General features: G+C 34.3%; 2 protein-coding genes and 1 non-coding gene across 3 annotated transcripts; all 3 read left to right on the top strand.

The window, feature by feature from the left end:
- Nucleotides 1-2,684: 2,684 nt before the first annotated feature.
- LOC112523590 (pentatricopeptide repeat-containing protein At2g39620) lies at nucleotides 2,685-5,568 on the top strand. Its single transcript, XM_025133260.1, has one exon. The coding sequence runs from the start codon at nucleotides 2,685-2,687 to the stop codon at nucleotides 5,388-5,390; it is 2,706 nt and encodes a 901-aa protein (XP_024989028.1). The 3' UTR covers nucleotides 5,391-5,568.
- A 457-nt stretch (nucleotides 5,569-6,025) lies between these two features.
- TRNAC-GCA lies at nucleotides 6,026-6,097 on the top strand. Its single transcript has one exon. It is a non-coding gene; the product is annotated as a tRNA-Cys (tRNA).
- A 4,748-nt stretch (nucleotides 6,098-10,845) lies between these two features.
- Nucleotides 10,846-14,801, top strand: LOC112511806 (THO complex subunit 4B-like). Its single transcript, XM_025117582.1, has 5 exons — nucleotides 10,846-11,085; nucleotides 11,314-11,421; nucleotides 14,042-14,110; nucleotides 14,198-14,385; nucleotides 14,471-14,801. The coding sequence occupies exons 1-5, from the start codon at nucleotides 10,882-10,884 to the stop codon at nucleotides 14,631-14,633; spliced, it is 732 nt and encodes a 243-aa protein (XP_024973350.1). The 5' UTR covers nucleotides 10,846-10,881; the 3' UTR covers nucleotides 14,634-14,801.
- The last annotated feature ends 274 nt before the right edge of the window (nucleotides 14,802-15,075 follow it).

Consider the following 15,075-nt stretch of genomic DNA (forward strand, 5'->3'; position numbering starts at 1 on the left):
GATTGTTTATAAAAATAACTTATTGACTTATTCCGGTGTGACACCGGTAATAAACACTTTTGAGTGTTTGGATAAACAACTTATACCGGTGTCAAACCGATAATAAGAAGTTTTTGAGGAAGTTAAACCCTTCTGACTTATAATAAGTTGATAAATGTTTTTGTAAAAAAACATAATTTGTTTCAAATAAGCTTATCCCAAACACCCCTATATTTCCGTCTTATAGCATTTAATTCATCCATGTGTATGTTTGTATTTTTGGAAAAAAGCTCATTTGATATCCCATCTTGTAGTCACGTTTGTTACTAACATTTTACTGAGCGGTATATAAAAGAGGGTCCTCGATAAGTATGAAAAAAAAAAATTAATATATTGTTTTTATCATAAAAAATAATATTGAATTCAATAAATACTAATAGTTCATATAAAATTGTTTATCCGAGTATTCCTAAACACAAAATCATTCAATTTTAGTTATTTCCAAATTAATGTTTCTACCATATCATTTTTATATAGAATCAATTTGTTCCATCATCAAAAACATATTATGATATACCTTTAATATATAGATCGACATCATTTAAGGTCACAATGTTAGCTATTCGGAGTAACACTTTCTGTAAATTAATACATATCAGTTGGATTTTCATCTCACCTCATGTTATTGTTTTTAATCATTGTTAAAACAAACTTTTTTCAAGACAATCAATCTTAGAATACAAAATACATGTTGGATATAGCTTGAGATCTTATACATGTTTTACAGGTAGGAGAGTACTTAAGATTTATTCACTTGCAATTAGGTAACATTAAGGAGACAATAATGTATGAAAAAATAAGGGTGGTTTTTTAACCGTCTCATATGGTTGGTAATTTCTTTTCAAAAGGTAAGAATTTTCTTAGTTGGACCGTCTCATATGCCAATGTAATAATCAAAAAAGTTAATAGGCTATGAATGATAAACAGTATATCAAGGTATTCTAGGCAAGTAGTTCAGACTTTGGTACTAAATAAAAAATTTAGAGAAACAATAAGTAATAATATAAAATGAACGATCATATTGAAGAAATCTATTTGCTTAACCCATGAAAGGCCATAAGCCGGGGGGCGGTCATAACATAAGGTTGTTACCTTCACACCTCTCTCTCTCTTTATATGTAGATATCTAAAAAGAGAGAGACCCGCTCAATTAATATTTTACATATTTTTTTCTCCAATATAATTAAATAATACATGTTTTACCTCTTAATATAATATTAAATTCATTTTGGATCCTATTATATACCAAAGAAATTGTCCATTTCATATACTCATTTTTTTGAACTACTATTATATACTAGGAAAAAAAATTAGACCCTTATTTATTGTGGGCCCTGAGCATGCACCCGACCGGCCATCTTCAAGAACAACCCTGCTTGCAGTCAGGGGAGGACATATGAAGGCCCAAATGGGGTTATGCACATAAGCTAAATCAATTTTTACAATAGTAGGATATTTTCTGAGGTATGAAAGATCTACATGCTAAATTTTGAGGAGTGCTACGAAATATTGTAATATAAAAAGGGACATCAACCAAAAAATCGAAAACCCCTTTACGTGCTAAATCCACTGCTCCTTGCATGAGTCAAAACAAAAGGCTTTGCTAATACCTCAAAAACGAGTTTCGATCAAAACATGTCATATTTAAGTACGTGACAGGGTGGATAACATGTCAAGACATTTGACTCATGATGAGGAATGAAAATGACAAGGAATGAAAACGAGAATAAATTTTCATTCCCCCCGTTTAATCAGGAATGAAATTTTAGGCTCATGGAGAAATGAACTCATTATATTATAGAAAATCAAACAATTTATTTTATTTTCATTATATTGACTACTATTTAATACCTCTAACCAAACACTGGTTGTTTGTTTTTTTATAGTTTTACAAATAATCAATATAATAAAATAACTAAAAGGGTACCCGCACAATACAACGAGATACATATTTATTTTAGTATTTTTTTTGTCTTTGTTAATATAATACGATTTATGTCGTTTTGAGAAAGATATTGTTTTTACTTTTGAAACAAAATAAATTTGAAGATATCATAAAAATTTGAAAAAATATATGATATTAATATATAAAATTAATTATTTAAAAGTTTTTTTAATAAAATTTCTTAATTCAATTTTTTATTATAATTTAGTTTAGGTCTAATAATGAAATAATTTATTTTTGACTTAACAATATAACTTTTATAAAGATAATAATTCTGTTAGAACTCAATTATTATCCTAATTATATTTTAAATTTTTTTGTTTAAAATGATATGTTTATCTTATATTGATTATGTTTATCTTGTATTTGATTATTGTTTATCTACAGTTAGTTATACGAATTCAAAAATAGAGTTTTAATAAGTTATATGTATACACAATTTATTTGTAATCTTAAATTTTAAGTAATATACATTGATAAACAATAATTTATGTATAAAAAATGGGTTTTAAAGATTTTATCAAACGTTTTATAATATAGTATAGATATTGTTTTTCAAATAACTCGATTAAGGTCGTGGGTAAAAGGAAATGACGAAAATGACCCTCGCTTGTGTCTGCCTGTGCCATCATCGTCAACACATTTCTATCTCACTTCCCGCGCTACCTCCATCGTCCTCCATGAAACTCGAATCAAAAGGATGAAACGGAGACATCTCTTCCTCAGGTTCAGTCATAATCATCCATTGCCAAGATCCCTCGATTTCCTCTTCAAAACCTTCTCTAATCTTTCTTTACAATTACCCACAACCAATTATCACCCTCACCACCATCTAATCAGCCTCATCTCTACCAGTAAAACCCTAAAACATCTTCTCCAAATCCACACCCAATTAGTAATCTCAGGCTTCATACAAGACAATATCACAAACACCCACCTCATAGAATCTTATTCATTATTCAAAAAAATCAATCTTGCTCGATTAGTTTTCAATGCGACCTCAAACCCAAGTGTTATATTATGGAATTCGATTATTAAAGCTCATATAAGATCAAACCAACATCAAGAAGCAATTCTTATGTACAATAAATTGTTAAACACTGATTCTTTTGCAGGACAACCGGACAAGTATACTTACACATTTGTACTCAAAGCTTGTACTCACCTTTTGGATATTGAAGATGGTATCTTGCTTCACGAAGAGATTGTTAACAGAGGTTTGGAATCCGATGTTTTCATTGGGACTGGACTTGTTGATATGTATTGTAAATGTGGGGATCTGGTTCACGCACGACAAGTGTTTGATAAAATACCTAACAAAGATGTGGTGGTGTGGAATGCAATGATAGCTGGGTTATCACATAGTTCTGATTTTGCGCAGGCGGTTGAGGTATTCCGGAGCATGCAGCTTCAGGGTGAAGTGGAGCCAAATAGCGTCAGCCTGTTGAATCTGTTTCCAGCAATTTGCAAGTTATCAAGTGTTAGATTGTGCAAGTGTATTCATGGGTTTGTGATCAGGAGAAATTTTCCCAAAGCCATTGTGAATGGATTGATTGATGTATACTGTAAGTGCAAAAGTACAGATCTTGCTTACCGGGTCTTTGAGCTAATGCAAGAACCAGATGATGTTTCATGGGGTACACTGATGGCAGGATTTGCGCTTAACGGGTGTCATTATGAAGTCCTGGAATTATACGATCAGATGAAGAACAGTCATCTAAAGGTAAATGTTGTATCAGTTGTAAGTGCTTTATCTGCAGCTGGTGAAACGAGAGATTTAAAAAAGGGAAAGATGATTCATGAATGTGTCAAGAAAAACAAGTTTGATTCTGATATTCGTGTATCTACTCCTCTTATCACAATGTATGCAAAGTGCGGTGAGTTAGAAAAGGCTCGAGATTTATTCCACAGACTTTCTGGAAAAGATATGGTGGCTTGGTCTGCAGTTATCGCTGCTTTTGCACAATCTGGTTATCCTGAAGAAGCACTTTCTCTATTTCGGGATATGCAATATGCCAGTTTCAAACCAAGTATGATAACAATAGTTGGTGTTCTTCCAGCTTGTGCAGAGTTGTTCTCCAAGAAACTGGGAAAAAGTCTGCATTGCTATGCTGTTAAACACAATATGGATTCTGATATTTCGATAGAAACTTCCCTCGTGGCCATGTACGCTAAATCTGATGATTTCACTTCAGCTGAGCTTGTTTTCTATAGAATGTTTTACAAAGAAGTAGTGGCATGGAATGCTTTGATCAATCGGTATGCTCAGATTGGTGAGGCTGATCTTGCATTCAAGATGTTTAGCAGGCTACAGTCATCAGATGTGCAACCTGACCCTGGGACTTTGGTGGGCGTGGTTTCAGCTGCAGCCCATTTGGGCGATCTAAATCTAGGAGGCAGCATTCATGGGCTTGTTACGAAATATGGGTTTGAATCAGATTGTAATGTGAATAATGCTCTTATTGACATGTATGCCAAAAGCCAAAGCCTTGCCTCTGCTGAACTGTTGTTTTGTTTAACCAAAAGGAGAGATCAGGTACTGTGGAATGTAATGATTGGAGCATATATGCGCCATGGATACGGTCAAGAATCCATTTTTACATTCCGCCAAATGAAAACTGAAGACTTTCGGCCTAGTTTAGTCACACTTGTGAGCGTACTTCCAGCAGCAGCATATTTAGCAGCCATAAAAGAAGGGTCTGCTTTGCATGCTGATATTATCCAAACGGGTTATCTGTCTCATACCGCTGTTTGCAACAGTCTTATCGACATGTACTCAAAATGTGGGCGTGTTGATTACGCAGAGACTGTTTTTAACGAGATCAACGTTAAAGACACAGTTTCTTGGAACGTAATGCTGGCTGGATACGCATTAAATGGCCGTGGGGATCATGCTTTTGGTTTCTTTTCAATCATGCAAGAAAATCTTGTCGAAATCGACCCTGTGTCGTTCGTCAGCGTGTTGTCAGCTTGTCGGCATGCAGGTTTAGTTGAGGAAGGCAAGAATGTTTTTAGTTCAATGAAGGTAAAACACCATATGGAGCCGAAGTTAGAACACTACGCTTGTATGGTTGATTTGTTGGGAAGGGCCGGGTTGTTTGATGAAACTTTGGCGTTAATCGAGTCGATGCCGATGGAAGCTGATGCTGGAGTTTGGGGGGGTTTATTGGGTGCATGTCAAATGCATTGTAATGTGAAGGTAGCAGAGTTAGCTTTAGATAATCTTGTGAAGCTAGAGCCAGGAAACCAAGCTCACTATGTGGTTTTATCGAGCATATATGCAGAATCCGGCCGATGGGCCGATGCAAGAAGCTTGAGGACGAAGATGATCGACATGGGACTTAAGAAAACTCCGGGGTATAGTTGGATCAACGAAAAGCAAGATCTACACCTGGTGGAGGGATGAGAAGCCGATCATATAGAGTCATGGATTCGAACCTCTTTCTAGTAGTAAATCGAACCAAACAAACAAAGTATATCTCCAACGTCGAGGAAATGGGCCTCTAAGATAATTAAAAAGCAAAAATCATTTTATAAAATGACTATTTGCGTAAAAATCTTTAATGATAAGAACTCTCTAAAATTAGATGTTTCATAAATAACTATTTTTTAATATTTTCAGTTATTATTGTATTATAAAAGATAATAAGATTATTGGGTTTAATGTTACAGATTTTAAGATGAAGAAACGATGGGAGTAAATTGTAATTTATAAATTACAAGGGCGGTGCTTGATTGGTTTGAGCTTGGCTCCAAAAGTCAAAAGTACCTGGAGGTCACAGGTTCAAATCCAAGAAGGAATAAAAATCCATTTATGGCTACGAAGGTTCAAATGCGGTGAATCAGGATTATCTGCAAAGCAGATGGTCGTTCTGAGATTAGTCGGCTTACATAGCGGATTGGATATCCGGTTAATAAAAAAAATTATATAAGAAAAGTTCTAGATGATCGTTGAAGACTTGGAGATGCTCAATTTTAATGGTTATTTTGTAATTTAATAATATAATTATCAGATTAATATTTAAAAGAATTTACAAACTTGGGTTCATAGCTCAGTGGTAGAGCATTTGACTGCAGATCAAGAGGTCATCGGTTCGAACCCGGTTGAGCCCTTTTTGCTTTTATTTTCGGATTTGCACGGTCAACTCTACGATTTCTCTTTTTTTATATTTATTTCCTTATTTGTTTATTTTTATTTTAAGGAATGCTTTATTTCAATTTAATAATTTTTTTTAACTTGAATATCCAACATGCTATGCAAGCCGACTAATTCCAAAACGACTACTCGATTCGCTGGTAGTCTGGAGTCATCGCATTTGAATCTCCATGGCCACAAGAGATTTTTATTTCTTCTTGGATTTGAACCTGAGACCTCGAGACACCTTTGACCTTTGGAGACCAAGCTCAAACCAATCAGACATTATCCTTATGGTTAATTTGATAAGTTTGAATAATATACTTAATCAAAATATTCAATTTTAATTTGATATTCAAGAGTCGTTTTCGAAACCTTAATAATGTAATTTAATTTTAATAAGAATGTGCTTATCGGATCATTTATTTTACTTGATGAACATAGTTCAAGAATATTCATCTTGTCAATTGATTTTGAGTAGCTTTGTCTAGATTGGACTCCTACCGAGTAAGTGTTTGAATAAACGACACATTACTTAACACGGTAACTCAACCCGCCGTATGTTAATGGATTTACATGTTTGTTTTGTTTTGTCTTTTTCCTTTTTCCCATTTTACGTCCACGTTATTTATTGATTAAGAGTTGAATGCATTCTTGCATCTATCTCGCTCATTTTTATTTTATGAAAAATTTTACACATTATGTTAAAATATTCAGTGATATTATGTCTCAATACATTTTTACAAATAAAAATATAAAATAATAATAATATTTCATTGGTGAAAATGGATAAAAGATCATATATTAATACATGTCATTTTTAGTTTACCTGTTACCTGATGTATAAGTAAACCAGGTACTTAAAAGTTTGAGATTTCACATCTCAGGTATTAAAACGAAACTTTTGAAAGTACGTTACCCAAATAAGAATGAAACTAAACTATGTTACATTTTCATGCAATTTGTCTGTTGGTGTTATAGTTTGAGAGTTTATTCTTATTTTAGGTAATTAGGAGTGAATATAGATAAAAGTCGGACCATCTCATATGGTTGGTAATTTTTTTAAAAGAGAAGTAGTGTTTTCTTAGTTAATAAAAAGAAATCTATTATGTTCTAATACAAAAGAGTAGGCCAAATGCATCCTACCTATTCATTTTCGCTTCAATTTTCACACACATTAATATCAAGGCTTACTTATTACATTTTCATTGCATGACTTTACTTGATTTTAACATAAATAAGGGTGCATATAGCAACACTCATACAAAAATAAAATTCATGCGAATGTAATAATCAAAATAGTCAATTTCAAATGAACGGTGAAGAATATATTAAGGTTTTTACGCAGGTAGTTTTAAACTTTTGGTACTAGATAAAAACTTAAAGAAACAACAAAAATACTATAAATTGAATGACTGGTTAACTTATTTAATATTCTGTTCTCTAACATAATTAATTAATACATGTTTGGGCTGTTAATATAATACTAAATTCTTTTTGGGGTTCTATTAGATACTAAAAAATGTATCTTTTATTAAGAATTTTCTTTTAAACTACTGTTGTATATGATAGCTATATTTTCTTGGTTTAAAATTAAAGTTAAAAAGCCTTTTATTTTCATCATTATGAGAAAATAATATGTTTATTTAATCTATATTATCTTTTTGTTTGTTTGTAGAAGCCTAGCCCAAAAAGAAACATTTTTGTGGACTTCATCAAGGCCCACAGTCCAGCAGCCCAGCAACAATAGCAGTCCAACAGCAACAATAGCAGTCCAACAGCAGCAGAAGCAGTTTCTGGAGAGGCAGCAAGAGATCGAGAGAAATCGGCAGCAAGATGGAAGACGTGGGCAGCGAGACGGAAGACGTGGGCAGCGAGACGGAAGACGTGGGCAGAGAGGGATCGAGGGAGCAAAGTCGGTGGATAAAAGAGGAAGCAAAGAGCCGTTCCAGGGGGCTGGTTCGTTTTTGGAAGCGGCCGACAGCAAGAAAAATCGAGGGCTGTCGATTAGAGGCAGAAATCRAAAAGGATCGAGAGCGAGGACAGCAGGTGRCTGTCGATTGAGGGCTGTTGGGTTGAAGAGAGAGTCGCGAGGGTGAAGGGGACAGCAGGAGGCTGTTCGGTTCGTGAAGGAACGGGAGAAGAGAGAAGCTGTCGACAGGAAAGGYTGTTYGAGAGGAAGCGGACAGCAAAGCAGACAGCAGGCTGTCGATTGGAGAAGAAGGAAGGACGCAAAGGAAGAAAAGAGGGGCTGTTCGTTTGGAGAATACGGATGCGAGATTGAAGCGGACAGCAGTAGGTTCGATTGGAGAAGACGACAATTCTCTTATCAATCTTTCTTGATTCTTTCGGTAAGTCCTAAAACCTTTAGAACCAGTAACCTAGTTATGTTTTGCTAAGTTTTTCATTCCAACATTTGGTTTAATTAGGTTTTGAATTGTTATTGCCTTGAGATTTCATTGTAAACATGTTTGAACAAGCTTATTTGCTTGATTTCTGAATTCAATGTTTATCGCATTTGGGTTTTCAATTAGTCTAGCTAACTGGTTGGAAATTTTTTATGGAATGGTTATTCAAGATGCTTAGATACGTAATTGTCTTAGAGTTTTGATAGARTAACAATAGTATTCATTTGGTTTCGATAAGGTTTCCGGATTGAATATTTGAAATCTTGCGATTAGAGCCTCGATAAGCCGAGCTTATGAGCTTATGGCTTTGAATTGGTAATTTTTTCTAGTCCGGTAAAGCTAGTCGCACCTATGAGTTTAAGAGCTTATTTAAACTTGTATTTGTGGTTAAGGGTTGATTAGAGAGCTTATTTTAGTCAACRATTATCTATGGAAAATGCGGGTCGTTAGAGCTTGTTAACGATTAAAGCCAATTCGGGCTTGTCCTTTCCGTTTRCATTTTTGGAATCGATGATAGGCACTAACATCTTAACTGGTATTAAATCGATGTTGGGATTTTAATCAATTGTTTTAGTTCATATTTTATCGCATTTTTTTAGAGTAATTAATCAAATCCAAMCCCCMCCCCTCGTAATTATTAGTATTTTTACGCTTTYACCGTGTACTTGATTTGCTAGTCGTATAACATTAGACCGAGTCTCTGTGGATTCGACCCGACTTACACTACTACAATTTTGGTTGTAATTAGTCGTTAGTTGGAATTTATTATTTGGTGGACTCGGCATCCGTCAGTATACAAAAAGAATTGGGTGCCTGTTTCTTGTGGGCCCTCCGCCCTCCATCCCTCGAGGACCTTGACTGCAAACTAGTTATGATGAGAGATAAAATTTGGTTGATAAGGTTTTGAGGGCTCTTCATTAAAAAAAAAACACAAAAGATTGTGATAATCTTGATAACTGGTGCATCATGTGTTATTTTACATAATTTTTATATGACTTTAATTCAAGGAGTGTTTGGTTCAGACAAATGAATGAAAATGAGGATGAATTTACATTCTCCTCAGTTTAACCTGAAATGAAAATTTGGGTTTTTGGGAGAATGAACTCATTATATTATATAAAAACAAATCATTTCCATTATTTTCATTCACATTGATTATTGCTTAATACCTCTAATCAAACAACGTTAATGTATTTATTAACATAACTTGTTCCACAGTATGTCTGTTTCACACACACACACACACATATTTGTTTTAAAATGTGAACATCTCTTTATGTGTTTCTGAAACAAAAAAGTTTATCATTGTAAACCAAATATACATGAAGCATACATATTTTAATACAAATATATGTTAATCAATATATCAAATTATAGTTTTAGATGGAAACAATATGTAAAACTTCTTACAATTATCACTACATACAAGATTTTTATTTGATTATACCCGTTTATATGATACATGCAGGGGAAATAAGTTGTAATAGGAGTAGTCAATGAGACGATAATATCTACCATGTGCAGTTCAATTGGCAAATTAAGGGTGAATCGACTTTACCCAAATAAAATATAGAATCCGAGTTTGACACCAGGCCCTCCTGCCAACCTTAGGGGCCGTTTACCAAATGCTTACTCAGGTAAACGTTTACCAAGTTATATTGCCTTACCAGATGAATATGATAATGACCAAGAATCTTACCCGGTAAGAGCGAGGCAAAGACCGAGTGTCTTACCCGGTAAGTGAGAACAATGACTTTTACCATGGGTCAACTCTTATCGGCTAAATTGTTGCATAGAAAACCGTTTTTGTTGACTAAAATATTACCTACTAAGTAAATGATGGTGTTGAATTTTACCGCTAAATGCTTATCAGGTAAGTGTTTGGTAAACGGCCTTTTAGCCTTTAAGTGAGTAAAAAAAATGGCATTCATATTGTTGCCCTTGAAAGCATGCTCCAGATGAAACTGGTTGAGATTGCCGATAATCAACATTTTGTCAAAATATAGTAATCGATAATTGTGGATGCTCTCAAGACTAAAAATATATAAATTAAAAAAAAAGTTTATTAAGAATATCTGGAAAATAAGTTAATGAGATACGAATATGTAACAGAATTGTGACATGTGATTGGAAGGTGGTGGTTTACACAGCTATTAATTTATGATGGGCAAAAACGTCCAACAACAAAAAAGCCTCAGGTCCAAAAGTCATGCCAATCAGATGCATCCACGTGTTCCCCATCCACCTTAAAACTCTCGCTTTTCCAAATCTTCCCAAAATCATATTTTCACCGGCAAAAGAAGACATAAACCCTAACGATAAGATTCACAAAATTTACCCATTTCTTGGCGAAAATGACGGAAGGTCTCGACATGTCACTCGATGATATCATCAAGAACAACAAGAAATCCGGACGATCTGATGCTCATACTAGTCACAGAGGCGGAGGCGGAGGCCGTGGCCGTGGCCATGGTCGCAGTTTGGAGTCCGGTCCCGGCCCCACCAGACGTTTTGACAACCGGGTTATGAGCCGTACGAACCCTTATTTTGTTCCTCAGGTGGTGTTTAGGTTTTCTTTTTCGTGTATCTCAAAAGCATCTATTATTTTTATCGTGAATTCTAGAATTCTACATGATTACTCTGTGCATATTTGTGTGCGTGCAAATGTGAAGTGCAGTTTATAATTTCGTAAATAGTTGTGTATTTGAGTGGTGAAGTGATTATCATTCTGTGTATGTAAGGAATATAGATGTGAAGGAGGCTTAGGGTCACAGTTTTGATGGCAGGCTTTTCATATGCAAGAAATGCTGGTTGGAGGGGAATCGAATTTGGAAGCGGGGACAAAGCTATACATCTCGAACTTGGACTATGGAGTTACCAACGAGGATATTAAGGTAAAAAATCTACAGTTATTGTAGTTTTATTGTTCCTAATTTTTGTTGAAGAAATGGTGTTATGATTGTGTGTCTAATAATTGTTCATAGTACTTGAATTGGTGTGATGTCTTCAAGATTTCTTTTAACCATCACACATAGGGAGATGCTTACTCAAGAGGGTGAGGGAGAATTTTTCTACAAAGCTTAGCAATGTCTAAATTCTAGAATATTGGATTAACCCTAGAAGTCGAGGAACAGATGGGTTCTATATTTGGTCGAATCTTTATCGATTGCCAAATGGATGTGTAATAAATAGTTTTTAGATATAAACACATTAACTTTAGGTTAAGATGCCTTTGTATTCAAATTTGAACTTATTATTTAATGTGAAGGGCTCGATGAATGCTATTAGATGATATTAGATCGCTATTGGATGATATTTTCAGTGTGAATTTTACATATAACACCTTTAGAAGATGAAAGAAAGAAAATGGTATACAGAGGGGGAGGATCCGGTTAAATCATGATATCCAGAGCAATTTACGTTCTGGAAAATAGTTTCATGAATTGGAGTTTGCTGGATGCCAGAGCAGTCAAAACTGCTTTGTCAATACATGTAACTAAAAATAGGGGATGGATATCTTGATAGATTTTGCATCACTTTGCTCTCTAGTTTTCGGATTTATTAGCATATACACGTATCTCAATGTGCTTTCTATAAGGACCCGGAAAATCATATTATTTTAAGCACATTATAACGCCTTTTATTTTCCCCTTCCTGTGCCATGTAAGTCCACAAATCTAACAATAAATCAGCATGCCTTTTATTTCTTGTTTCCAACTATGGATAGCAAGACTGATTATAGTATTTATGTATAAAAGGATAATTGGTTTAATTTTTCATTTACCAGTTTTCTGGCTGTTTTATGTCAAATTGTATGCTGTGAAAAAGGGGAGTGATTACAGTGAAGAGATGATGCGAATTAATAGAATGATGTAGTTTTTTTTATATATGGTTCTAGTTGTGTTTGAATATATTTGTGAGTCGTTCAACTTTTTGTAGGTCAGACCAAGCCATGTTTTTAGCGACACATGTACCGTAATATAAACATTTGGATAATACGTAAACCCATCTTCCGACCAAGATTTTTCTTTTTGATTCTGGAAACACTTTGGCTTATTAAAAACTGAAAGTGTGAGATACGTATCTATGGATGTCTTGGTGTGTGCAACACTGTTGATATTTATTTGGTGCAAATGATTTAGTTGAAAATCTGGTTGTATGACTTTATATGCTTTATGGAATGCCACAACATTAAAATGTGAAATCAAGTAGGCTTCTTATTCAAAATTTTAACATATTTTGAGCAAAGATTACGTTTAATTACAAATAGTACTTGATATACTGTTGGATAGACAAATGCTAGAGTTAGGAAACTTTTAAAAGATCAGATTAAGGAAACGAGAACTATAAATGGACGTAGAACCTCTGGGATCTCGTTGTTTACCTAATGGTCCACCATGACTGAATTGTTACCAGTTATTGGATAAGGCCTATTCTTGATGCCATTCTAACTTCTTGTAATACAAATTTGGTAGGTATATATGTTCTTCCATATGTTATTCTTGAAAATGCATGTTCAATAGCCGTTTCTTTATAATTGAATATTAAGCTATATACACAGAGATACCTATACCTATACCTAAGCATACACATATACATGTGAATTGATATGATTCATTTTTTAACTGTTTGGTATGTTGATATCTGGATTTGAATTTTATAATGGATATATTTGTTATAGAACATGAATTTACTAAAGTTTAAATATTCAAATTGAGTGAAAAAACTCGAAAGATCATTCTCTACCACTTGCATGCATTACCAGGCCAGGAATACATCTAAATACGAATGAGAAGTCAGGAGATTTTGGCCAATGTTGCTATTTTTTCTGTCTTTAAACATGTTCTATTAATGCTATTCTTGCAGTATACTTGCCCTATAAAATGGTAACAATATAGTTATCGCGATCATGCTTTTTTGACAATTTGTTTGATAATTTTATTTTATTCTCTCGAGGAGGAAGGTGGGTGGAAAATGGCTGACGGTTGTTTTGTACACTTAGTTGGTATAGGAGGTGGAGTTGTGGAGGCATAGTAAAAGTTTTGTATAAGCGACTTCATAGATTCTTGGTGGAAATTTGCTGCAGATTGTTGTGAAAGATGTGAGGTTAAGTTGTAGCATGGGAACACATGATTACTTTCACATATAACTATGTGAGTGCAAAAATGTTTATATAATTATTTCCTGTATGTTTTTACAACGGACATTATTTTGCTAAGATATTTAAACTTGAGTCATTTATAAGTTCTTACTGCTTTTTAATACTTTTGCTGTCACTACTGTTCGTATTGTATCAAAGTATCATATTTCAGCCGGAATCTATAACCTGTCTTTCGAAATTCCATTGATACTTTCCTGTTTAGAAGAAGTTTAATGCACAAAATCTCGAATGCATTTTATTTGAGCTTTCTGCCCACACGAAATGGATTTAGATATCTATCACAATTCATTGGTTGGTGGTTGTTGCAATGGAAATCTAGTCATGAACTTCATACGCATGTGGTCCATCTCCAGGTACTGTTTTCAGATGTTGGTGAATTGAAACGCTACTCGATTCATTATGATAGAAGTGGAAGATCAAAGGTATATATTGAAGTCAAAATCCTTTTGAAGATATTAGTTTATGATCTGCTAGTGTCTTAAAAATAGTTTTGTTTATTTTTGTGACAGGGAACTGCAGAGGTGGTTTACATGCGGCAGCCAGATGCAGTGGCAGCAATGAAAAGATATAACAACGTACTGCTTGATGGGAAACCTATGAAACTTGAATTGGTTGGAATAAACATTTTTACCCCTGTTCCTATTCCTCCAATGCAAAAGGGGATATTGGGAAATCCAATCAATGCTTCTTCTCGAAGGTTCAAGTTCTCCTATATTGATCCTAGAAAGCTTCTTTGACGATTGTAGTTGTGTTTTGATTAAGTTTTGTGATTTGGGTGACAGCATCCAAGGTAGAATTGTTGGAAGGGGGCAAGAGCGTGTTGGCAATGGGAATCGTGGATCTTGGAGTGGGAAGAGTCGTGGACAGCAGCTGCATAAACCATCAGCTGAAGATCTTGATGCGGATTTGGAGAAGTATCGGCTACAAGCAATGCATATAAACTGATTAAGACTCCCAATGGACAGACATTTTTGCAGGAGATATGGAAACCAACCAAGATTCCTTGCTTGTATTCCAGTTATGTAGAAGACTATTAACAAGCGAACTTAGTTTTGATGTTTGGTTCTAGCATTTGATAGTTTACTGGCATAATTTGGTTAAAATCTGGTAAAATTCAGTGCCATATGTTGCTCTCATTTTTGGCCTTCTGATGTTTGTATTTCAGGTAATTTTGATCGTACGTTTCAAATACATTGCCATCCATATTTCGCAAAGATTTTGACTGTAAGTTTCAAATACAAATCATGTAATTCTTACAAACCAATTTTAACCGTCCTCTAAACTAATCAATATTTGATTCTATAAATATACCGACTATTAACTAATTTAAAGTCGTAATCATAATGAATGGATCATATCGTCTTCTATAAACATCTCGCTTACAATG

This window comes from Cynara cardunculus (genome assembly GCF_001531365.2).
Source record: "Cynara cardunculus var. scolymus isolate 2C chromosome LG 1, CcrdV1, whole genome shotgun sequence".
In the NCBI taxonomy this organism is placed as follows: Eukaryota; Viridiplantae; Streptophyta; class Magnoliopsida; order Asterales; family Asteraceae; genus Cynara; species Cynara cardunculus.

What these genes read in the sequence shown, in the direction of transcription:
- LOC112523590 (XM_025133260.1), top strand. Translation starts at nt 2,685, where the DNA reads ATGAAACGGAGACATCTCTTCCTCAGGTTCAGTCATAATCATCCATTG.
- LOC112511806 (XM_025117582.1), top strand. Translation starts at nt 10,882, where the DNA reads ATGACGGAAGGTCTCGACATGTCACTCGATGATATCATCAAGAACAAC. An exon ending in TTACCAACGAGGATATTAAG is followed by an intron (nt 11,422 to 14,041) that starts GTAAAAAATCTA and finishes GTCCATCTCCAG; the next exon opens with GTACTGTTTTCAGATGTTGG. An exon ending in ATAGAAGTGGAAGATCAAAG is followed by an intron (nt 14,111 to 14,197) that starts GTATATATTGAA and finishes TTTTTGTGACAG; the next exon opens with GGAACTGCAGAGGTGGTTTA.